We start from the raw sequence: 26,281 nt of genomic DNA, 5'->3' as shown, positions 1-26,281 counted from the left end.
ATATTTTGCAAGCAGACTGCCCGTTTCAGGTTGGCCAAACTGAGCAGTTACACCTAGGAGCAAATAATGAAGATTTTATTTTTGGAAAGTCTTCCACAAAACTTTGATTAGGTTTCGAGAGCAGCTGTAGGTAATCATCTGTATATAGATTCTGGATGTGATGTGATGGCTAAAGGATTACTTTGGTTTTTTGGATGTGCAAACCAATGAACAGGGCAAAATGTAGGTTTTGTTATGACTGCATCTGTCACTGACTTACAGTTCTGCTGTCAGTAATGCAAGAAAATGTTGATGAACTAGGATCAGAAAAGATCTGAGGAATGACTCCAGTACTGAAAGACTCAGGGGAGTGCTTTGCCCTGGTTCTGGTCCCAGCATTGTTTTTGCTTTGTGTGGTGACTCATAAATGGTAGAACAGGGAGGAGAAGCAAAAAAATGACTGATTTTTATCCCCCTCCGCCCCAGATAACAAATCTCCTTTTGATTTATTTTTTCTCAGCTTTTAGTTATCCATTTCTTTGTGAACAGTGAGCTGGCCTCAGCAGGAAGGATGGGGAGGGTGTCCTGGGCACTGCGGCAGCCTCGGCACAGGGCACCTGCAGTGGATGTAGTGAGCCTGGCATGAGGACATGAGTGACAATGTCTGCACTACCCTGTGTCCCCTGTCTGTCTGCCTCCTTCCCTTCTGCTGCTTTGACAGAAATGCTTGCTGTTAGGAAACAGAGCCAGGAACCATCCTGTTCTCACCTGGAGCCTGCCTTTGAGCAGCACTGCTTGATCTGGGAAACCCATCCCCGACCATCCGGACGGCCATGCAGGGCTCTCAGAGCCTGCCAGATCAGCCGGCCTCATCCCATTGTATTTTAATTTTGGGAAGTGTCATTGTACTTTAATTTTGGGAAGTGACATCTCTGATCCTGTAAAACACATTGTCATCCTGATTGTTGTTGCTCATGCAGAACCAAGGGAATTAATGGTGGTGAATGCAGCCTCATGGTGCCTGGGAGAGTAAGTCCTTCATTACCTTTTGGACTAATGAAGTCAGCTCTTGTGATTCTGTGAGCTCTTTTATTCCACCAGAATGAGGGAATCATCCAATTAAGTTTATCAAAGGGCTTTTTTACTGAGATTCGGCAGAAGGGCAGGAAATAAGTGCAGACGTCTATCTGGTGTGTCGTCTTTAATTGTGCTTACTGCCCCTGACAAGGATGGTGGGAGGCAATTCCTTTCCTGTTATTTGCTTTCCTTTTTTTTTTCTTTTTTTTTTTTTCTAAGAGAAGAGAGGCAAAATAAAGGTCAAATAACTCACTGTTGTAAAAGCAAACAAAACTCAAATGCTCCATAAGTGTGCTAACTTTTTGGAGCTAGAGAAGAAATGAGCAGAGCTCAGGAACTTGTAATAACTTGTCTTAAATTCAGAAACATTTTGAAGCTTTGGGGCTGTTTAGTGTGAGCCCATTCATATTCCATACAGGGTGCTGGTTTATTTTTTATTTATTTATTTATTTTCAGACTGTTCTGAAAATGAATCTAAAGTCACCAGTAACTGAATAAAAGCCAGAGATTTTTCAGAGATTCTGAGCTGTGTAAATCCCCGGCAGATGGGAAGGGATTGTGGCAGGAGTCAGTCACCCCAGAGGGGAGCTGTAGCACATCCAAGGAGAGATGAGTTTGTCCAAATGGTGAAGGAATATGGAAATCCAAGCAAGTGCTTAGTGATTCCTGAAGTAGAAAATTAGGGCATCCTCTGAGGGAGGCTGTGTGCCTGTCAAAGGGCACACATTCTAGGGGAGCGGGGGAGATGGCAGCAGAGAGGTGCTGGGGTAGGGACAAGGACAGAGCCAGGGTTTCTCCAGCTCTGACACAGTCTCTGCCTGCTCATGGTCAGAGTCTTCTCAGCATAGCTCATTCATTCTTCTGGCCACAACTCTTCAACAGGACACTTAAATTCCCTGCAGTTAAGCAGTCCTTAAATTCTAGGCTGGGAGCACAAATGGCTTCTTAGAGAGGACATAAGCTGGCAAATGAGAGCAGGGATCAGAATTTCAATACAAGGCAGGATAAAGAAAATGACAATGTTGGGAAAACTTGTGTCTGTGTGTGAGAAGAGGCAGGACTGAGACAGCTCATGTGTGGATGATGAGAGTCTGGTTTGTGGTGAAGGACAAATAGTTTGGTCTCGGTGCATTACATTGGGGGTTATCGTACGGTAGTGGTTCAATATAATGTGCTTTAATCTTTCTTGTAATAAAAAGAAAATTGCAAATTAGGTAAGAAAATAGTTGAAAGGAAAGATGGCAGGCTGGTATTGGAAGGATGACTGTTGGGTGGAGGGACAGAGCTGGTGGCACTTCCCAAGTTCAGTCCTTGGATTGAACTTAGGTAGTAAGGCACAGAAAAACAGAACATGCTAATGGAATTTGTTGATGATGCAAAGGGGGATGTTGTAGAGACGGGCCTTATGCAGGAAGATCTGGATGACCTTCAGGATGGATAATTCCTAACAGCACAAGATACTTGGGATATGTCAACAGTAGTAGAAAGAGAGGCCAGGGACCATTCTCTTGATCCACAGATGCTGGGCTTGGGCCCAGTCCTGCTGTAGGGCTGGAGTCTTGCACCCACTCTCCCCAAGCCCAGGTAATGCCTAGGGAGTGCTCACAGCGCAGGTTAAATGCCCAGCAAGCAGGAAAACTGTGCAAACAACTGCATGATGGTTTGGGCCCGTGTCCAGCTGTGTCTCGCTCACTGGTATGATGTAGTTTGGCACTGGTGGTGGTTTATGCTGGGATTTTTGTCATCAAGGAGTTTGTTGAAAATGACCATGGGAAATGAAGATGCAGGCCTGCTGGTCCATCACAGAATGGCTCTGAGCCATTATTGTGCATTGCTGTGGGAAAGGAAGAAGAGATTAAGGAGGGAGAGAGCCCCTCATCCAGGTGAAAGGACAAGGGGAGCCATGAGGATGCTGTTTGCTGAGATGAAATCTTCCAGAGCTGCCCAGCTCGGGGCAGGTGCCAAGCTACCACTTTACGTTCCATTCAGAAAACTGAAAGCACGTCTGCTCGATGTAAAGCAGTGCAAGTCTCCTCTCATTTTGTTGCTTTATTTTCAACAGCAGCCAGCTCTAGATACATTTTAGGAGCCTGCCTAAGATCATTCAGTTTATAAAACATGGCAAGGTTTCTCCCCAGTCCCCAGCTGAGGATCCTTTTGTGCTCTGAAGCATGAACACTGGTAGTCTTACAGCATTTTGGGATACTCAGTGCTATGTAAGGCTATGTAAGCCTTAAACAGCCAAAGCCAGTCACCAGAAACAGCACACATAATCAAGCATGGGGCTCTGCTTGGCTGCTTAACCTCAGCAGGGAGCACATCCCTGCAGACTGAGGGTAGGGTTGTGCTGGCACTCATATTCTTCTATTACCCATCTGCTAGTTTAGCCCTATTCCAGCTGCTCTGTTCTCTGCAGACCTGAGCTCAGAAGCTGAGATTTCTGCCTCTCCAACATCACCACTTTTAAGGTTCAGGCAGCCCAGGGTTAGAGCTCAAGGCCCTGTGTATGTTCTGCACAAAGCCAGCGCAGGGGATGTTTTGTTGGTAGTTGTTTGGTTTTGATTGATTGATTGATTTATTAACTAAGTGAACAGTTTTCATACTTGGGACAATTTTTGAATTTGTTTAATTAAGCCTTATTTGTGCATTGATTTGTATTGTACTTTCATCGGGTGTTGGTACTACTTATCTCCAAAAGCCCAATTATCCAGCCAGGGTCCAATGAGCCACATCACTGTGTATTTGCTAGGTACAATTCATATTTCTTCTCATTCTCACTTCACTGGCTTTCCTGGGCCATCACAAATTGATCTAAAAGTGTTATTAATGTGAGAAACTAAGGTGTGATGCTGTCTTGCTGCTACAGCTCAGCAGGGGAAACCGTTATATTTCAGAAGCACGTGTGGGAGTTTTGCTCCCACCTGCCTGTCACAGCTTCAGGAAATTAACCCCAAAAACATGCAGAACAGGCTGACGACCCATCTCGCTGTGCAGCCTTCCTCCAGCAGCACTGCTGGAGTCATCACTCTGGGTCTGCATAGGGTGCTGCAGTTTCTTCCACAGCAGAGATTCCTCTGCATTCCCAGCTGATGCACAGAAATTAATATTGCCTTGTGACTTTTCTGTGTGCTGTCATAACTGTTGTTACTGCTGATTTTATTCAGAGAAGCACCTAATCATCTTTTAAAACTCGCAATCATTAGCCTCCGATAATACTCTAAGAAAGAAATGCTGATGTAATTCCCCAAGCAAAATCACAGGTATTTATCCTCTTTGATGGGGGGTGTAACCTTTGTGTAATTAATGTGTGGAGCAGCTGGGGAAGAATTTATTGTAGTAATTTCCTTTAATTTAGTAGCATGCACATGTGTATTTAGCAGTGTGCCCCTGGTGCTCTAACAATTAGCTAATTCAACTGCCTGGCGTGATGGAGGGAAAGCAACTGGTTGTGATTGCAATAAATAAAAACATCCCACTGCTTCTCTTCAGAATTTGAGAACATTTTGCTTCCATGTCTGGCTTGGGCGTGCAAGGCAATACTGATTGTATTTGACAAATTGTTCCTTGACGTTTTACATTTCTAGAATTGCTTTATCCCATGAAGATAGCATAGTCTTTTGAAGTGTCTGCTATCCGTGTTTGGTTATAATCAAATAAGAATGCAAAAAAGATGCATGAAATATTAAAGGTGGCACCAGAAGAACGTCATTCTCTTAGCTTTACAAATTTAATCGCTTGTCACTTTAGGAAAAATGATAATGAAATTACAATCTTGGAAACAGTCCTAAATTATAGTAGTGGTGGCAGATTTGTATTATGACTAAAATGAACTTGAAAATGTACTTCTTACTCCCAGCTTTCAGGCAGTAGATTTGGCAGTAGACCTGTTTAAGGTGCAGAGTGAATGGAGGTGCAGTTGTGCTACTTGGTTGTTTCCTGGGCTGTGTAGTTAGGAGAGAACCATGTGTAAGTAGTCTCAGATGATTTACAGATGATATTTTAGTCAAGTTAATGAGCTTTTATGAAGAAGTTATCACTTTAAGACTGTTTACCCACAACAAAAATGCAGTTTTTTTATTAATTTATTTATAGCATGTTAATTATTCCAGGTCTCAGCTAAAGGATTGTGCCCTATTCTTCATGATAAATACTCACCCCGAGATGGTCTGTGTGCCAGAGGACTTAGAGTGCTACTTGAGGAGATACTGTCCTCACAGCAGAATAGATGTGGAATGAAATGAGTTTTCAAGATTGCACACAAAACCATGATGGAATTGGAGGGCTCAGGCCACTGCGTTAAGCATGAAACACTACATTTTTCTGATGAATCAAGAGTCAAGAGTCTCTTGTTGGTTTTTGTATCCAGTGCTTTAGTTAGAATTGATTTATCCATTCCAAAAATTTCCCCATGAGGGCAACTGCTCCTCTAATGCTTCTGCAAAAGGACAGGTGTTGCCAAGACATTCTTTTCCGTGCTGTAAAAAATAAGTGTGGAGGTATAAAAAGCAGTTGTGCATCTTGCCAGGCATCTCCGTGCTGCTTAGAGGAGCACAGAGCAGAGTTCATCAGCTGTGCATGGCTCTGCCATGCCAGTGGGGCTCCTTGCTGCTGCTGGTGACCCACGCTGTTGGTGCTTATCTCCCATATGAAGTGCCTCTGACCCCAGAGGTTGGGAACCTTCCCAAATGAGTGACCACGATCTCTGCAGGCCCTTCTGCAGTTCCCACACAGCAGGACCCATTCCAGCTTTCATCCTTTCTTTCATTTAAGTCGTTCTAATCAAAGATGCTATTTTCCCTACCATTCCTCCCATGGCAACAACACCCCTGCCCTGCTCGACTGACGCATATTGGGTGTGCCTGGCAGGCAGAAGTTGTGGTCTGCTCCATACCTCCCTTTTGTTTTGCATAACTGTGGAGCGAGGAGGCATGCAAAGGGCCTGGAGCTCGGCATGCCTTGTGCAGGAGGCCGCACACTGTGCTTATGGGTGCATAAGCCGTGGCCTTTGCTTTTGCCTTCCCTGCAGACCTGAAACCCAGCGCTGCCGTCTGCCAGAAACAAGGCCCTTCATTCACGAGAAATGACCCCAGCTAAAAAAGAAGCCTTATGCCCACAGAAGTGTTTTGTGCATCCAGAAGGAAATAAACTCTGCATATAGCTCAGGCACTGGCAAATCCCACAGCGGTTTGGGTAGGCTTCTGTTAATTGCATGTGGGGAGAATTTCATCTTTGCTCCTTTTTTGGGGGTTGTTTTTCTGGATTGTCCCTCACTCCCTTGCTGACCGAGCCTGCACAGTGCTGTGCTGTGTTGTGCACAGATATTCACACTGGCTGGAAAGCCCCCACAGGTCCCAAAAGAGACAGAGCTGTTAGAAAGGTCGTACCCAAACTGGAGGCCAGGCTAATTAGCTGGAACATTGCTGCTCTAAAATGGTCGCTCTATTTTGGGACTGGAGTTGAAAGTAGCAGTGCCTGGCATTGTAGAGACCTGCCAGGTGCTTGGGAACTTGTGCTCTCTGCTGTGCTGTATCATGTGGAGGAGACTTAAGTGCCACAGATGGATATTTAAATGCAGGAGGAAGACTTTAGGCCACTCTGTTTGCCCTATGTATATTTATTGCCAGCCACCTTTAAGTTTTCCAGGGAAGGAATAAGAATATATGGCTAATAAAACAACAACAACAAAAAGTAATTTTTTACTAAAAATATCCAGAATTATATGTGTGATAATAAAGTTTATGCACATAGTTTGACTTTTTTGTAAAGTTCAGGTCATCTTTAAGAGCCATGGGCAACATGGAGCCAAGAGGGGTGGCACATATGCATCTATGCGTGTTAGCGCAGGCAGGCCTGGCTAATCCATAGCCCAAATAAACAGGAACAACTGTGCTGAGACAAGTTCTGAGATCCCAATGGCAAAAGCTGAAGTGAATTAATGGTGCTTTTTCTTTTTCTTCCTTTTTCTCTCCTCCTCAGGTGGAAGAAAGCTACCCTACAGGCAGCCCTTCCAAAGGCCTTTTCTCCAAAGGGCTCCAGAACCGACCTTCCAGTCCCGTTTCTGCCCCTGTGAGATCCAAACATAGCCCCGGCTCACCCAAAACAGTCTTCCCTTTCCCCTACCAGGAGTCTCCCCCACGCTCCCCACGCCGAATGAGCTTCAGTGGGATCTTCAGGTCCTCCTCCAAAGAGTCCTCCCCCAATTCTAACCCGTCTACCTCTCCTGGGGGCATCAAGTTTTTCTCCAGATCAAGAAAAAGTAAGAAATTGCTCATGTTATTTCAGGAAGATACACAGTACCTCTGGGCTTGGCCCATTCTTTACCTGCGGTAGTGAAGTAAGTGCAGATGAGGCATGTGCTAATTGTTCGTTATTGCTTTCACTGACCGTGTGTTTGGGGTTTTTTTGGCTGACGAGTAGGGAATGACTTCAGCAGGCACCTGCACAGGGCTGAGGAGGGAGATCACGCTTCAAAGCTTTGTTTAGGAATCCTGCTCCCATGTCAGGGGGAGTTTCCCAAGCAGTTTCACCAGGGCTGGTTGGGTGTCAGCTCCAGGGCTTGGGAAGAGCTCGAGCAGTCGTTGGGTTTGTGGCGGAGGTGGGCACAGAAGGGACCTCATTTCGGGAGCTGAGGGAGGCTTGCCTCTGTAGACTCCATGGAGAATTTCAGCAGGTTTTTATTTGCTATCTCTTTGCCCTGTTGTTGGGGAAAAGAGAAGCCTTGACTAGATAGCGATAAATGGTACGTGTTTCTGATCAAATGACCACTAAAGGGGTGTTTCAGCTCCTTTACTACATGAAAGATGTGGCAGACCTCCACGGTTCGCAGCAGTTACCTACTTTGCATCAGTAACAAATTTGCTTCTTCACCAGCCCATGGGCTAATATACCATTTCTACAACTCAGAAATGAGCAGGGTTTAGAAAAGGCTTTGATTTTAAGGCTTTCTTGTTGAGTAAAGTTTTCCAGGGATGATCTATAAGCAGTTGTGGCCACTGCCTAGGGGACAGTGGCTGCAGGAAGGGGACTGAGTTACAGGGGAAAGAGGAACGACATCATGCCACTGAAGGTGCTGGACTGTCAGACTTTCATTTCTGCTAACAGAAGAAATAATTATATATTTTTTTGGTCAGATCTTCTGAGACAATGTAGGTGTAGAATTAGTGATGCATACACCCAAATGTGGCTGTATGTTTACTGTGAAGTATTGATCATTTTCCATGGCTTATAAACAGTGTAGAAGCCCCTTCATCATCAGAATTTCTCTTCAAAATGCTGGCTTTAATCAGAACAAATAATTTCATAGCAGCTTCTGTGCACATGAACACAGCTATACAGACCCGTATTGGATTTTTCTTTTTGTTTAGCTGTTTATTCTGCTGCAGCTTAGTTGAAATGGCACCTTTTCCAGTCCTTGCCTATCTCTGAAACACTTTTCAGTGTTTCTGAAGGACACCAACTTGACTGCAAGCATCATTCTATTCAAGGGCATTTGTTCTTCTCGACTTACAGTTTAAACACTCTATTTATGCTCCTCTTTTTCTCAAGCCTCACAATAATTTAAGTTTATTTGAGTTCTTTTTGCTGGTCCAGCTAGGTTTCAATGTTGCACAGGCAGTGTGGAACTGAATCAGTGCACCCAGAAGAGCTTGCTGCTGCATCAATATACACTGCATAGCAAAGCCATCATGTGACATTTTAACTAAGTTATCCAAGCAAATAGCACCATTTAAGTCTGATCCTAGCTAGGTACATCAGAATATTAAATAAAGAAATCTTCCAGTAGTCAGCAAAACCCTTTTGATAAGGTCACATCACTGTCACAGGGGCAGGCTTGGAACGGGGCCATGCTATTTCTGAGCTTACAGAAGATCCCCCATGACCCTGCTACTCCAGAGAGTGTTGCAGGAATTGTGCTGGGCTTGGGTGTCTGTGGTCTTTTGTTTTTAGGGCCTCTTGCAAAGAGTGTGTTGATTAAAATTTGTATGAAAATTGATAACTTGTCTCATTCTGCAGCTTTTTTTTAATCTGCAGAACAATCCATTCCAGGTTCTTTCACATCATTAAGCTCTTTTACAGAGAGCTTTATGCAGATACATGTTCTTCACTCTAGCACGTTAAAGTAGATTTTATTCACAATGTGCTAAACAGCGGTTGGTAATGAATTACGCTCTTAGGATCTACTATATTTAACTGATCTGTAGTTAACAAACACTTCTCAGGACTTCAGGAAACTTACAAAAGCCAATAGTTTGTTGTATTACATAGTTTTTCACAGGCAAAACTTACATTCTGCTGTGTGGCAAAGACAGAGTAACCCTACGTACCATGAAGCACTAGGTTAATTGCCGAAGTCCCACTCAAAACAAAGTCTGTGTAGGCCGAGCAGCGTTTTCTGAGTGACCAGACTTCTCAGAGACCCCTCAGACCAGATATTTCAGACCTTTGTGCAGGTGCCAAGCTGCAGAGCGCTGAGAAGAGCTAAAACAGCACATGGTTGTGTTTCTGAAGCTATCTGAATGCTTCACTGCTCAGAATTGCCACATCCTATGTGATTAAAATCCGATTTTCTCAAGGAGCTTGGGACACCCGTGTTAAAAGTGAATGGGGGTTAGGTTGCTTTATTTCTTCCAAAAATGACAGTGTGCTGGAATCACGTGGACTTGCTGTGCTTGCCTGCTGTTACAGGTGATCAGCTACTGGCGCTGGGTTAGTACTATTGAACTGAAATGGGTTAATACTATTAAAATGAAATGAAATTAAATGAGTGCTGGGCTGCATTAGGAAGAATATTGCCAGCAGGTTGAGGGAGGTGATCCTCCCCCTTCTCAGCACTGGTGGGACACATCTGTAGGGCTGTGTCCAGCTCTAGGTTCCCCGGTACAAGATGTTCAGGACATACTGGAGTGAGACCAGTGAAGGACCATTAGGTTGGTTGGGGCTGGAGCACGTGGTGTAGGGGAAAAAGGAGGAGGAAAAGAACTTTCTGCTGTCATTAGTTACCTATTGGGGGGTTATGGAGAAAGCAGAGCCAAGGCATCTCAGGGATGCACAACAGAAGGCCAGGAGGCACCAAGGGAAGCTTCAAGCAGACATAAGCCAAATGGTCTTGACGGGGGTGACATGGCATTGGAGCAGGGGACCAGAGGGCTGTGAAATTGCTTCCTTGCAGATTTTAATAACACAACGGGATGAGGCTCTGAGCACCCCAAGAAGAAGTTGCAGCCCTGCTTTGAGCAGGGGCTGGACCAGAGACCACCAGATGTCTGTCCCGGCCTCAGCTGCCCTGTGAAATTCGGCACTGGAGCCTTCCCTTCTGATTTATAGCATATCTGCACTTACCCAGCCTATCCACAACTGAAAAAAGCACCAGGTAAAAGCCCAAAGGGTTTGTAGGTGTTTTTGTTTTTGTTTTTGTTTTCCCTCACTTTACTTGAACTGAGCCCATCCTATGTTCCTATTATCTGGGAGCAGTATGTGAGGGAAGTATATGCCGTCTTCATTGTAAATAACATCCCCCGTCTTTCCTCCGCTTCGTCCTCCCACGCCTTGTTCATAACACAGACTAACCTGTTACTCTGTGTATTCCTTGTTTTTCTTGGAAGCAACTTCTTCCTAGCTTGTTTTCATTTCAAAGGCTATGTGTGACATTTGCAGTGTTTTCTTTCTCATGTAGCTGCTCTTTTCCCAGTGAAGTTATTTTGCCACTCAAATATACATGGTTCAGCAAGGATATTAATGGTTAGGACAATATTAAAGCAGAAAGTGATCTGCAGACATGAGGTTTAAAACATTTTCCAGTGTGAGGCTAGGAGTTTAAAGCATTTGCTCATCTTTGATATATATTTTTTTTCTCTCTCTGGCAATAACCAAAAGCTTATCCTTGTGTCTTTTCCTTTTGGTTACCCCAGTTCAACAGCTGGTCACAACCCCATGACTCTGACCTAAATAACTGCCTTGAAGTGAAAGATACCCTCCTGCAAAAAGTCCTTAGCTGTAGGCATAGCTTTGAAACAGCAAGCTTCAGGCTGGGGCTTCACGCCCGGTGTCCCACCTTTGAAAAGGCAGCAGATGCTCCAGATGCCTTGGCCCCTCCTGATGGAAGCTCAGCAGGATTCTTTTCATTGGGATTTGTTCTTGGTCCCCAGCGCAGCCCCTTTGGTTCAGGAATTTCAGAACAGCAAAGCCCAAGGCAGCACCTCATGTATAGAAGTAAAGCAAACTAAGGTGATCCAAAGTAAATGTGGGACAATGACCTGCACTGGAGGAAAACACAACACAGCCTACATATTTCCATGGTCTTGTGTGAGCTCTCACCTCAGAAATAATACATGTACAAGTAAATCAGTAGAGCATCACTTTACCGAGTGGAAATTAGGGAGCTATCCCTGCAGATATGTTAAAATCAAGTACCAGGAACATTTTTAATAAAAGTACATGGCTGTGTGAAATTTAACTCATTAAAAATGCAGCTTCCTACCAGGGGCTGAATGCCCTCTCTGAAGGACAGCAGGACATTTTCCAATCCCGCTTCCTGTTCCAAAAATACCAGTTAAAGTATCAGCAATAATCACAGCGCATTGATGGCGCTGCCAATTTTAACAGCAAAGGAAATCAATTAAAAGGTTTCCATTGACCTAAGCTTTGGGCTGTGGTGGTTGGGATAAAAACATAAGTTAGCTCAGGATTAAAGACTGCTTACAGCATGTTGTATCTAAAATTACACAGCCTTCAAACACCTTGAAACTGGTGATCAGAGCTGAATAACAGTGAACATGCACAATATTTGAGGAAGGAAATGCTTTTCAATACAAGATTTTGATTTTCTGCTTTCTCTTAGTTTTTTTTTTTTTTTAATCTGAAATTCAGTGCTATTAGCCGTGGTGCCTAACATAATCCATAATGAGGGTTACTGGTGCTCTAGGGATAAAGGACAAGAAAGGTTTCTTTATTCTTTTTTTTTTTTTTTTTTTTTTTGAGGGAGAGAGAGAGAGAGAGAACATCTTGTGGTAAGAATATGCCATCTGTAAGGAAATATAACTGTACTATTTTTTACCCATAGATGGAGCCAGTGGCTCTCATTTCCAATAACCCAGGAAAGGAATGGGAAAAAGCCTACGGGGTTTCATGTCGCCACATTCAGCTCTGCAGCCTTGAAGGCCTCCTGACCGTGGCACATCAGCACTGAAGCTTTTCTTCACACGTTCATGCAATTCACAGCTCCCAGATTTTACTCCATATTCATGATGTTTAGGTAATAATTTTCAGTGAAGTGGCATTTCAGTCCAATACAGGCAGGAGAAGCCAGGCATGGGCATCCTGTGTATCATTGGATTGAGCTGGCTGCCAACCATTATTCTGTAGGAATCTCCTCATGCCATACAGGATGTGAGGAGGTACATCCCTCCTACAAGATTCTGAGGTCTATGTTTGTATTTTTCTTTGCTAAATCAATACATTCAACCCATAGTTTGAGACCTTCTTCCTCTTCAGATCACAGCTGTAGAGACACATCAATGTAACTTGCACTGATACGTTGGATAGCTGGGGCTACTTTCACCTTCAGTTTTTCAGTCTGTGTCCGTGGTTCCCCTGCCTTCTGAATCTGCAGGTCGGTGGGATGCTGGAGGGAAATGCCGTGGGGCAGCTTTGGTTTCTGGGTGACTGCCCTCATGCCTGCTGCATAGGACTGGATGGTGCAGTCTCATCCAATATCATCCCACAAAGCCTAGGAAAGGAGCAGAGCCATTTCTGTCTTCCTCTGCTTCCCAGCACTGCTGCACAGATACATCTAATCATAATTTTTCAAGTTTGCTTTGCCCACAGAGGCAGGGGACTTAACACAATTCATTTCAGTCTTGTCTACATGAGAAAAATGACTTTTTGCAGACAATATGTGTCAGCAGCACGGCTGCAGCTGAACTGGTGCCACAGACGGCTTCCCGTGGCCAAATACCAGCCCACATTCAGCCCCGGTTCCTCTGCCAGCTACTGACATCTGCTGTCAGCAGCAGACGATTTTTCTGGTTAGAATGTGCCCATTGTGATTGGTCTTAATTTATTTGGAGAAATCTTTCAATGCCTTTCCCATCTCACCTTAGCTTACCCATGGTCAGTGTTACATGTAATCCACATAGGTGGAGTGCATCCAGCATAATTTTGTATTTTACACTGCTCATCCTAGGCAGAAAGGATTTTTCAGACTGTCTTCAAATTGCTAATTGCTTAGATGCATTTTTTTTAATTATTTTTTTTAAGGGAAAATTTTCAGTCTCTAACTTTCACTGGAAACCCTACCAATGTGATGGACCAGACTCGTTCCCATTTTCTATCTCTTTCTTGGGATTTGAACTATGGATCATGCTATAAATGATTACTTTTGGTAACTAAACAAGATTTTATTTCTTGTGATGTACAGACAAGAAGTCAGTGACCTTAGTTTTATGTTTGCTCTTTTAGAGACTGCTGCTGGCATGCAGGGGAAAGAAATTCCCCCAATTCCCAATCAGTAAAATGATGCTTTCCACATTTATTTTAATATGAAATATACATATAGAAAATGTACAGTTTGAACTTTTCTGAAGGCTGCTGAACCCTGGTGGTCTTTTGTGGCTCATCTCCTTCAAGTCCTCGTGTAAGGAAGATCTGCAGGGCAGTGGTCACAAGCAAGCAACTTCTTTTCCCCACAGGCAGTAATGCAAGAAAAAGTAAAGCTGAAAATAGAGTTTCAAAGTCTCAAAGTGTTAGACAGTAAACCATTTTGAAATAATTTGTGTATTTCTTTTAAATGTCTAGTTTTAATGTCTAGTTTAAAAACACAGGAAAACATGTAGGGGTAGATTTTCAAATATACTTGGGTGTCTAATTTCCATTGAGATCAATCATTTCAGAATCTAGTCCCTAGGCAAGTTCTTGGTTTTAAGCACTGGAGAAATCCTGTTTATTTTAGTAACTTTGTTCACATACTTACTATTAAGTGCATTGCTTTGTCTGAAGCTTAGTGAATGCTAGTCATGATCCCAGTGAAAGTGCATTGTGCATCCAGTGTCTTTTGATACATGGTTCGAGTCTGAAGTGTTACTTAAGGTATCAAAGCCAAACTTTATATATATCGTAAGTTATCAGAGTGCTTTTCTTCGTAGATAAAGCCCATGGAAAATGCCTCAAAAATGCATGATACATGTTGAATCAATGAGTTTTCTGATCTGGAAACACAAGGAATGAAAGAACTTGATGACAGGATAGAAAAATGCATAGTTTGGGACATACAGTGTGTAGAGCAGAGTAGAGTAAAATTCTAGACTCAGTCCAGTGGTCAGTAGTTCTTATGTAGCCTTTGCTGAATCAGTGTGAGTTTTGATTGAGTTGGGAATAAATGAAAAGATTGGATTAAAAAAAAAAAAAAAAAAAGCATAATAATGATGGTATCGTGATAGTCAATAGGGTGAGATGTTGATCACTCTCAGTGTTAGGTTAAAGGTTGGACTAGATGATCTTCGAGGTATTTTTCAACCTAAATGATTCTGTGATTCTTTATTAATGCATGAGAAGAGCCTTTATCATTGGGTGTTGGTTAGGAATCACCAGTTGTTTTCTAACGTGCCCTTGGCAAAGGTGGTGGAGGCAACTCCAATACAGCAAGATGCAGAGGGCTGAGAGCTGTGGACAGCCAGTCCAACTTCTATACTAAATTTCAGTTCTACTTTTTCTGTGGGCTTTCAGGGAAGATGTTTCTCCCATTTCTATTAGGCCACTTGCATGAGAAGTAGGCATGGGCAGACACCACAGGCTGGCAGCTGAGCTGGTTTAAACCATCACATTAACTCACAGCAGCTGCTTCAGTACAAGGTCACTTCCAGCAGTCACCAGGAGAGTCGTGAACTGGGTAAGGACAGCCTGTATCACCCATGTTAATTCGGCCAGTGGTTGGAGCACCTAGAGCAACTTGTATAGTCATTATCCAACTATGAAGTCATCGTTGGCCCTTTGATGTGTACAGAAAAAATTAAATGTAGATGGGATACTAGGATGAGGGGATGTGGAAAAGCACAGAAGTCCTCTTCTAGCATAAAGCTCTGCAAAGCACCAGGCTTTGGATTTTTTCCCTGTTGCCATACTAAGGCAAATATCAGACTGGATTAGGAGATCTAGCGGAAAGCCTTTTTGTACTTGGAGTTTTACGGAGGTGAAAGGGCTGTGGAAATTGTGTAATACCAAAGTTATGCTAACCTCACTGATCTACTAATTTCTATGCTCCTGAATCTGTGTACTGGAGGCAAGTCTGTCCATGCTGCTCTTTATTTGACTAAAGTAAGCTCACGTTTGATTTTGTCAAAGCAGAGGAGGACAAGGACGACACTTTTTAAAATTAATTGGTTTAGGATTTTCTAGCCTAGTGAGTTAATTGGTTTGGATTTTATTGAGCTTAAAATAATGAACACATCAGCTGGAGGAGGCTAGAAGTCCTGTTCTTAGTTTAAAATAAGGAGAGGACAGGCAAGGTCTTCTACTGATGTCAGAAAATGAATCTTGAGTCTATTTTTTTTACATTGATCTAAGAATGGCTAGCAAGCATCAGGACCTCTAAAAAAGTTTCTTTGAATCATGTATCCTCTCAGCAGGCTAATACGTGTTTTGGGAGCCAGTAACTGTTACTGTGGGAGATCTGATAATCCAGCAAACCTCCTGACAAGTTTCCCTGGCATGGTGTGGATACCGAATGAAGGACAACATTGTGCAGAGAACCCAAACCAGGTTCAAAAAAGTCTTGTGTTAGTCACAGGAACACACGTGCACATTAGCTGGAGCTCTGTGCTCCTCAAAGTACTCACTATTCTGGGGTTTCATGGTGGGGTTTGCACAATGCTCGGAAGCACTAACAGTGGTTTGCCAGCCAGGATATGCAGTGGTTGGCACTGCAAAATGCAAAGGATGGGGCAGCAAGATGAGAATGAATTGTAGTTATAGTGTGAAGCTGTGAAAAGCAAACATGTTGTAAGTAATTGTAAGTTTGAGAGTCATTTCCTGAACAGTGACCTTTCTGAAGAGAAGATTTTAGTCTGTAGTCACCTGTGTGCCATGAGTCTGTACCATTCTGTAATTGGTATTCTCTGCCAGTATCTTTTGCTTTGATCCACTTTCAGGATGCTGGAGTTTGTTATCTGGCTAAACAGCTAAACCAACACATCTGTAGAGCATTGCTGGAAAGGTCCAAATGTCAAAACCTAACTGTTTTATGACAATCACAGGAACACTGAGCCAGCAGGGAGCTTACGAAGGTCCCTGTGCCTGGGAACTCCAGGGTGGATCAGCAGACTCACAGCCCTCCTTCCCACCTGGGCTGGCTGGTTCCAGTATGGGACGCTGAGTGTTTAATGAAATCCAAATAGGATCTCTCTTATTTTAGCTTTAAAACATAGAATGGACTGTGGGCTTTTTTGTTTGCTTGTTAAATTATTTTGAAGCTTGACTCTGGGCTCCTATAAGTATGACTTGATAGGTAGCTGCTGTCAATTGCAAAGGGTTTTCTTTGTACCTTTCTTCCTGCAGCATCTCCTGCTGGTTATGGCTCTCGGCAACTGAAGGAGAAGAGCAGCTCTGAGAGCCCCATGTAAGTGTGTGATGCAGGACTGCAGTGACAAGTGCGTGTGGGTGGCTGTGCCAGGCAGTGCCGAGCTGCAAAGCCCAAAATGCATCTCCCTGGGAGCTCGTAGACAACCATGAAACATAGGTGCCCTCCTGTGGGCATCCTGCTGCTCCTCTTTGCTGTACAGAGAGGCCAGGATTGTGTCGCGTGCCTCTGGATGCTTTGGTTTAGGTTTCAAGCAGGATGCTAAGGACACTTTATTATGCTTTATTTTTTTTCTCTTTTCTCCCAAACCCATTCAAACAGTGAGGGCTAAAAGCACCCCTCCCTCTAATATATGTAACCACAGTGATTTCTGGAGTTGTTCAGGGAACTAAGTCCTCCTCTTGTAGTTGCAGGAGGCTCTGTCATTGCCACCAGAGGGGTCAGGACGTAGTCCTCAATAGGAAGATGGACATTTAATTGCATTGACAAGTACCTGTACCCTAACGCAATTCATTCCTGCTGGGGAAGTTGTGCAGAAGCCATTCATCTTATGTTCATCGGTGAACACCGTTATTTGGGAATCCTGAGCATTTCAGGGGTGCTGTGAATGTTTGTGCTGAACTGCCTGCGTGTACGGGATGGAAGGTTTGGTGTCAGATTTGTTTGCTTAACCTCAGTATAAGATTTCCACAGCTCTTAACGTTTGCGGTCTTTTCCTGGATCAGTTTAATGGTGAGTGAGCTGTGTGTAGCAACCTGACCCGACACCTCTGCAGGACGACAGTGCTGCCGTTATGGGGGTGTTCTTGTTGGCCACCATGTCCCCTGCAGAGCCCAATGGGCAGCCCCTGACCCGTGGAGGCTCCTTCTGCCTTCTGCCCTACCTGGCATTCTCCACACCAGAGGCTAAAACTGCCTTTAGTCCATGCCAAAAAAAAAGCCACGTCTAAACACTACAAGGTCAAGACTTTCTGGACTCGGAGGGCTAGAATTGCACATGAGCTAACACTTAATACTGACCTGAGAGGAGCTGCACGTGGCACATAGTGCCTGTGTTATTTATGATGTGTTTAACATCTACATGAAGCACCTGCTGCCTTCATGTTTCCTGCAGAAACACTGGGCAGCGTCAGGCACAGAGCAGCCAACTCAAGCCAAAGGGTTTCTCCAAGACTAAAGTCACAAACAGCAGCTGGAACACGGAGCCAGGTAATAAATATAGTGCTTTGGCTCAGGGTGTGCGGGTCCTTAGTACAGCAGCAGGTGACCGCAGTGCAGCACTGGCCTAAACTTGTTTGGGAAAGTGAGCTTCAAAAATGAATCGACGTAAACATTTAGATGAGTGGTTAGCCAATTTTTTTCATCTTTCAGAAGAAAGCACTGCTGCTGCCAGTGAAGGTAATTAAAGTGTGGCGTCTACCCCTGTGAAAGTCCAATTCTGCTGTCTTACATGCAATTAAAGCAACTGATTTGCTACAGCTGCCTTTCTGAGAGAGTGGCACAGGGGAAGATTTGACCATTGCATTTGACGAATTGTTCTAACACATTGGAACTATCTCCAGACTTGGCTCTTTGGAGTTAATAGTGTAAATCCTTGCTGAGACATCTATGTTAAGAAACTGGTTTACTTGAAAAAATAGAACCTTTTAATTAAGAAAAGAAAAAAAAAAAAAAGAAAAAAAAAAAAAGAATAATTTCAGTGATATTTGTTCATCTCCCATATGATGGTGGTGAGCAACAAGGAATAGCTTCCTATGTGGGCACTTAGGAGTTGGTTTTAGTCCTTCAGAGCCAGAAACCCTACTTCCTATGCCATCAAAGGCACTCTCATTGACAAAAGCCTAACCATGACCCTTCCCTCCTAAAAACATAAATAGTTGGTGGTGAGGATTAGCACCTATCTGACATCTCGTATGCTCACTGGTGTTCACAGCAAGCTTTCAAGCAAACTGTGGGGATTAGTGCAATCAGTTTGTACAGCTGTCTAGACTGTGTTCAGTCAGAAGCCCGGTCTGCAGAAAAAAAAATGGGAATTATCAGAAAATTCTAACTAGTGGTAAGCAAAGACCATCAGGGATCTGTGCTCTGAACTTAGAGAAATGATCAAAGCCAGGGGTATAGGGTCACAGATATGGGCTCTGTTGCTCTGATTAGGAACATTTTTCTTTGTTGTAGAAACAAAGCCTGAGAAAAAAACTGAGATTTAACATTCTTACTTATATCAATATATTTAATTAATAGCCACCCCTCTGGTATTCCTTAGTGATGGGTCATAATTCCTTCATGTTTGTTTGACCATTGTGAACTGATGCTCCCAGAGTATCCAGACCACTGGGACAAAGAATGTGTAAAAAACATCATGGTATGAAAAAGAGAAAAAAAAAAAAAAAAAAGAAGAAGAAGAAAAACGTACCATATTTGCATACAGTCAGATAAACCCTCAACTACAGGTCCTTAAAGCTAAGATATTTCTCTGGGGAGAGCAGGAATCCCCTGAACTTTTAGGGTTGGTGTGGAGCTGCTGTGTGAGGGAAATTTCGTTATGGAGCTTTCTGTCCCCTTCCCCATGGTGATGTGTTGTCTGTCCTCTAACCATGGACTTTAGGGGTGAAGAAGGGAAATCTCAGGCATTTTTCTAAGGGAGTAAATGCTCTTGGGTACTCAAGGGTGGTAGCTGCTCTGGGATTGTGCCAGCCTCAGAGGGGCAGCAAAGTAGAGGACAGGGGGGTGCAAGTCTTAGGGAAGCTGGCCCTGGGTCATCTCTTGCTCCAGCTGCAGTTTCTTGGCACAATGTTTGTTATTAAGACAAGTCAGTGCAATTAAATCGCGTTAAAGTCAAACAGGCTGCTGGTGAGTGTCAGTCAGATGTGTGTGGGGGGTGTTGAGCCAGGTTTTAGGGATAAATTTTGAGGCAGCAGATGGTCTTTGAGCACCTGTGGAAAAGCGGTGTCTGCCTGCTGCTAGAAGTGTTTAAAGAAGCAATCAAAAGGCCTGTGTACCTCAGGAGCCCCACCACCATTTTCATTCCTTTAATCCCTCATTGCATTTTGTATTTATGAAGAGCCATGCAGGTGGGAGGGCAGCATTTGTCCATGCGTTTGTGGCTGTTAAATGGGAATCGCCACGCGCCTGCTTCTGCATCTTCATAGCCAGCGAGTGCTCTTACGTCTCCCAGCCACAAGAGGCTTGTGGAAGGCAACAGCAAGAGGCATCGCCACCGAACGAGCCTGCTCGGGCAGTGCTGTCTTTTTTTCCACTGTGTATTGCTTCAGCTTTGTCCATCCCAGTGTTAAAGCTTGAAAAGAGAGGTGGTATTCATAGGGGCTTGTGGGCATCAGTCAGAGGGAAGGTACAGTATTGAGGCAGCTCTGTGGGACTGGGGCACTAGGGTTTGGGATGGGATTGCTGAAAGAGAGGAGTCTGGGTGCTGTTGGCTGCTCATGTATTGAAAGGCAGTGAAGTTATTAAGCAAATAAAACAAGTTGCACTAAAGAAAGTACCCAAGTAGCACATCATTTCCCTTGGAAAGTAACCCCGCAGTGTGCTGAGATCTGCTGCAGCAGGGCACAGGGATAACTGTGCATTGTTCCTCACTTAGGAGACATGTCAGGGACCAGACTGGAAAAATGATCTGCAGTGGACTTTTTAATTCTCTGCCATCTAGCTGCTGGGAAGAGGAGCTTTGTGATTTTGTATATGTGCTACAGTTCTGTTTCTGTTCTGCCTGAAGCCCTCTCTCAAGTCCCTCCAAATTCTTTACCATAAAAGATTATAAAACACTACAGCACTTCACTAAACAGCATCCAGATCTGTTTCTGCACAAGGCATATTTGGAGCAGGACAGCAATAAAGGGAAAGACTGGGAAAAATTCCCTTCCCCTTGGAGTAGCTGGATTTTTGCCATCAGCAAAACCTGGAATCCACCCACTGTAATTAACAATTAGCAGGTACTTAGTAATGCTCTTTTTTTCCCCAGGATCCACAGATACCCAGCGTAATGACTTACTGTAAGCAGCCCCTAAAAAGCAATGTTAAATCTCTCTGAGGTCTGCTCTGGAGGTCACAGTGAGACAGCTGCATGAGCCTCAGCGGTGGCAAATGCAAAACATAAAATGCTGTCACTGGGACACACTAAAGAAGGAGCCGAGTCTTAATCACATAAACAGATCCTCATATACTTTCCCCATGCTATTTTATAAAGTACTTATATAACCAAACAGATTAACCTTGGAGAAAAAGAAGGATAAAGAAATATTTTTATGACTTCTTATTTATGGCTTTACTACAGTTGAAGAATTACTTTGCATTTTACAAAGCCAAAAAGTGGGGGAGGAGAGAAGATGAGAGCTCTGAATAAGGAGAGATATTTGCATGGCTCTCCGAATATTAAAGAAAACCCCAAATCCCGAGGAGTTATTGCTGTCAAATGCAGACACGCAAGCAAATCCTCGAACGGAGCGGGGCTCAGTATCCAGGCAACGTCAACATTTTTTTGTTAAACTACTGCCAGTGCTGCTGACGGCTCTCGCCACTTTATGGTCACAGTAAAGAAGAGAATGCCTGACATCATTGAAATTCTTAGAAATTAATTTCTCATCCGTCCAGCAGATGCAAGGCTCGGCAATGCAAAAAGGCAGAGTGTGCAGGGGAAGAAAAACCTTTGGCAAGTGTGTGGCTGGGAGGCCGTGCAGGTACCTTGTTTCTCTGTTATCGAGGCATTTTTTTTTCCCCAGAGTTTCTTATCTTCTCCCTTGGACACAGGCACTGGCTGTGCATTAGGGACTCGATCGCGTTTGATTAAGAGATTTATCAGCAATTTCTGCCTCTGTCCTGGATGTTGCAGGATTAGAGAAGCCCTTTGCCACACTAAGAAAGCTTCCACCTCTTTTTTTCCTTCTCCTCTTTGCGTGGCACAAAACTGAGTGGCTAAATGAGGTTAGGAACCTTGTTAACATGTTAATAACACTAAGATGTTAAGGGATGAAGTCTTACAGGGCTGAGGGGGGCACTGAGGGCATTGGGCCTGCTGGGCCTAGCACCGCAAGGCTGCAGGGGCTATGCTGCAGGGTGGGGAAAGGAAGGGCCCCTGGGTCGCTGATGTTTCCCCAAAATACAAGCCATCAGTGCTGGGTGGTGCTGTAGCAGAGCCATGTCTTTCCTCAGGGCTGGGAAGTCAGAGATGTGTGTGAAAACCAGCGTGCTAGCTGGGTCTCTCAGGCCACGCTGGGTTCTGTGTTTGCCTCATCCCAGGCCAAGCCATTGCTCGATTTTGGTGTTTGCCTTTTGAGCACACAGGCTGGAGATGGACTTAGTGATCCCCAGTCAAGCAGCAGCCTGATAACAGAGCTGAGAATAAAACCAGAGTCTCCAAACTCCTCACTCAGCCCCGTTTCAGTGCCCCTTGCTCCCCTGGTCTGCCCTCTCTCAGTATTTTATTATGACTGGAAACTGCCTACCTGATTTACAGGAATATGTTGCCTGGAGCCATCATTTCTGTTCCTGTCTGTTAGCACAGAGGTTTTAATATTTTTTGCTCCAGTCACAAGCAAATAATATGACTGGCAGACTTGCCAAGCCTTATTGCTAGCTGCCAAGGTGATGACAGGGACTATTTTTTCTTTCCACAGATGTGTGTTAAGTAATATTAACAACAAAAGTGTTCCATCTGATAGGGTTTTCCAGGCTGTTTTAGGCAACCTTGCCTGTGAGAGCCATAATCACACCAGCCTGCATCATGGGAAGCTCCCAGCACGTTGTTGGACAAGTGTCCCCGAAGGCAGGGACACTCACAGGGAGGACTAAGGATGCAGGATGCTTTTGGGAAGGGCACAGAAATTCAAGAACAAGGTTTTGTGCTGTTAGAGATAGTTTGTCACTGTAACACCAGATTTCTGCTTTGATTCTTGTTGGTGAATTTAAATTGATTAATTATGTTGCAGCTACTTTATGTGGTGCTTTCTACTTTAAGACCTCAAGCCTCTACACAGTCAGTCCCTGGAGAAGATTTGGGAGTCTGATGGCACTGTACAAGTTCTGGTCATCCATGGTGCTTGTTTAGGTAATTTTCAAATTAGTTATATGAGGTGAAAATAGTAGTGTGATTGGCCCAAATCATTGTTAAGCAGAATTACCATTAAACAAGATTTCATGGCTCCACAAGTCTCTCCTCAATTTGAGGTTCAATGTGGTTTGATGAAGTGGGAAAAGATGCCAGTTGGAAGCTAAGCGTTGGCCTGGGAACTGAGTTGAGCTGGGGTCAGCCTGAGAACTGGTACCTGTCCTCTGATTCTTGAGAACATCTTAAAAATTAAATAGCCAAGGAAGGGTTGCACAAGGAGTTACTGTTGTCTCTTGCCCACTCCATCTCTGGGGCACTCTCCCAGGGACACAATCAATAGCTTTTACATTCCCTTCTTTATTGGAGCAGTTGTAAAAAGGTTTCAGACTCCTTTTCTCCTGTCTGTGCAGAGTGGCAGGGTTGAATATTCCAGGAATATTCTCTTACTGCATTGTTGTTCCCAAGTTTCCATCCCTCCTGCCATCTAGGCATAAAGAAACACACAAAAAGCCTTCTCTAGGTCATGTCTACATTGGTCCCAGCCAACCCACTGAGATTTTTCACACAGCCCTAAATATAGCATCTCTGAACTGAACGCTGTTTGGTATTCTCATGTGCAAAGTGAATAAAGGTGGAACTTGTTACAACCCAAGTCATCCCATACTGTCATTCACTCCCATCCTGAACTCACAGCAGCTTACCAGCTGGATGCTGTGGATGTGTTGGGTGCCTTTTTCCAAGTTACTTGTGTGCCAATTGTACTAATTGGTAGAATTATCAAGAAACTGGGGCTTGGATGGCTTCTAGCTCAATGTGGACATTGAAACAGTGCCAACTTTCCTTTACATGTGCTCCATCTCAGTCTTTGTTCCTTCTGTACCCTGGCAGTTTGCTAAGGTTCCTCAATTGCCATGTCAGTAAGCTGCAGGATCTGGGTTTCTCACTGTGCTTCCATTTCTCTTAAAAATTCCGTAAAGTTTCTGTGGCCAAAAAAAAATTGCTATGTTTGATTTGGGTGCAAAAATCTCATGGAAAAAAAAAAAAAAAAAAAAAAAAAAAAAAAAAGCTGGAAAGAGAAACCAGAAAGATGTTGAGTGATTTATCTTCCAGACCTCATGTATGTGATAATGAACGTTTCCTCCTCTATGCTTCCATCTGCTCTGGCAGATCTGCAGTAATCTGGGCGACTAATTGTAGTAATCTCCTCGGAGCTCAGGCATGTGAGACAGCCACCTCACGCACACAGCGCTTTAAAGCCCTGTGAACAATGTGTCGTGTTCTTGCAAAGGAAGGAGCGGAGCCACCGAGTCCAACAGACCTCCGTCGTCTGCTCTTCCTCTCCAGCCTCATGCCAGCCTGCTGCAGGACTTCTGGAAAGGCATTTCTCCCTGGGCAAAGAAGCTGCAAGCTCTGATGATCACCTCCTTTCTGCTGGAGATCAAAAGGTGCTCTGGGAGGTCTAGCTGGTGGTGGTGTTTCCTGAGATGTTTGTCTCAAGCAGTTAGAAGGGCCAGTTTGATTATTCTTGGCATTAAAGTGTGCAATGTGCTTGTTTCATTCCCTTGCTTACAACTCACGATGCTTCAGAATCATTAATACATAGGAAAAGGGTTATAAAAAGTAGGGGTAGAAAAATGAGGACAGATCTGAGGATTTTGTGCAGTTGTGTTCTTTCTTTCTTTCTTTCTTTCTTTCTTTCTTTCTTTCTTTCTTTCTTTCTTTCTTTCTTTCTTTCTTTCTTTCTTCCTTCCTTCCTTCCTTCCTTCCTTCCTTCCTTCCTTCCTTCCTTCCTTTCTTCCTTCCTTCCTTCCTTCCTTTCTTCCTTTCTTCCTTTCTTCCTTTCTTCCTTTTTTCCTTTTTTTCCCAATTCCTTTGTGTTCTTTGTTAACCAGCAAGTGAAGATCTGCTGTATTTGTTAGGGGTGGCTTGAACAAGCAGACCGAGGGAGCTGGCTGCACTGCAAAGATGCCACGCAGGGGGTGGATTTCAGCACAGCCCATGCCTGCACATGGTGGATTCCTCCCTTTCTGCTGTAATCCCCTGGCTGGAGCAGTCCCCCTTTGTAATGACAGCGCAGGGTTGGATGATCCATTCGGAATTTCCCCTTTTGGCATCATGCCTGGGTTTAGTTCATGGGATTGGGATCTAGGCCAGCGTGATGTCCTCAGTGGTTCATGTAAATATACAGTCGGTAGCTATACAATAAGTAGGCAAAGTTCCTCCTGTAGGTACCTAGGTTTGTCATTGGGATTTTGTGAGCTTAGAGTTTGAGTTCAGTGAATAATTTGGATCATGTCTGGTCTACAGAGTTTGAGTTCAAAGAGTAATTCAGAACATCTCTGGTCTATAGCTACAAGACTCTGCTTTCACTGTCAACAAAACTGGGTTGTTAATAGTGCATGGAAAATGTCCATTCTGTATAAACACCACACAGGGCATCTATAGTAACCTGAGCATGGTCCTCAGGTTCTCACCCATCACTGCAGCAGCCAAGGGCAGGAGAGCCAACATCTGGAAACTCCTTCGCCCTTTGGGGACTGGAAGATGGGAGCTCAAGGAGAAAGGTTTGCCCCTCTGGAATTGGCTGCTCTCTTGCAGCTGAACACAACGAGATGCCTCTTCCATCACTGAAAAACTCGAGCATCGTCAGGGATGTTGCTGGAGCCAGGAACGAGGAAGGCTTCTCCAGTTCTAGCTTCTAGCTAAGCGTTTTGCTTTTCAAGGTGTGGATCAATTTTCTCTTTAGTCAGCGTTGTCTGTGTTGTTTCACATGTCTAATAGGATGTTTGTCACCATCCCTAATTTTATGTGTATAATTTATATAGTCTCTTATATCCACTGTGGCAGAGGAGGGGGTCATTTGTGGGATGACTGTCAACCCCAAAGTTGCACTGTCTGCATTTTTTATTGTTAGGGAACACTGAAGATTATTTTCAACTTAAAATAGCAGATAATAATAATGCCAAGCCAGGAAAAGAGTCTATTTGTCATCTTATTTTATGTGTAAGTAAATTTCTTGGCTTCTGCTGTCAGATTCAGCTGCTCTTTGTGGAGAGCAGAGGGATAGAGAACTTGAAATGACTTTGAAATCTCATCTCCCTGTCTACATTTTAGGACGAGGGCGTTGCTTCACATGTGCATGTTTGTCACCGAGAGCTGTATTTTATGATAACTGTGCCAGCACAAATGTTTAAACTGCAGTAAATGTGTGTGAAGCTGTTTTATTGGTAATGTTCTTACTAGCTCATGAATTGCAAATGTAGGAGCTGTGCCTGTGCGGGGAAGGGATGCTGGCTGGGTAAGTGTAAGGCTGATGTCTGAGGATGTCTCCTAAGGTAAGATCAGTGGAGGACTATGTTTCTGTGGAGTTGTGGTGCTGTGATTTTTAGCCTCCTGTGTTTTGGGGTGTTCCTTATGGGATATCAGTAGGGATTTCACTCTTCAGGTGCCGGCCATCCCTAATGCAGTAGTTCCTTGGAGTCATTTCTGCCTCTATTCATTTGCTGTCGTTCAGTTTGCAGCCTATTCAGTGCTGACTGAAAGAGCCTTTCTGGTGTTTAAACTGTAGGGGATGTTTTGTTCAGCCCCACAATGCCCAGT

At 44.0% G+C, this 26,281-nt stretch overlaps 1 protein-coding gene across 7 annotated transcripts in view; it reads left to right on the top strand.

The window, feature by feature from the left end:
* The window catches only part of PRKAG2 (protein kinase AMP-activated non-catalytic subunit gamma 2), a 213,824-nt gene that overhangs the window by 71,347 nt on the left and 116,196 nt on the right, over positions 1-26,281 (top strand). For 6 of the 7 annotated variants that reach the window (XM_035319206.1, XM_035319207.1, XM_035319208.1 and 3 more), the window contains one exon: positions 7,033-7,312. The exons of the other annotated variant lie outside the window; for it this stretch is intronic. In XM_035319206.1, coding sequence (XP_035175097.1) covers positions 7,033-7,312 — 280 coding nt within the window. The remainder of the gene's footprint in view (positions 1-7,032; positions 7,313-26,281) is intronic. 7 annotated transcript variants of the gene reach the window in all.

The sequence above is a fragment of the Oxyura jamaicensis genome, chromosome 2 (assembly GCF_011077185.1).
Source record: "Oxyura jamaicensis isolate SHBP4307 breed ruddy duck chromosome 2, BPBGC_Ojam_1.0, whole genome shotgun sequence".
In the NCBI taxonomy this organism is placed as follows: Eukaryota; Metazoa; Chordata; class Aves; order Anseriformes; family Anatidae; genus Oxyura; species Oxyura jamaicensis.
Note: the sequence above shows the minus strand (reverse complement) of the source record. Positions and strands in the feature narration are given on the sequence as shown.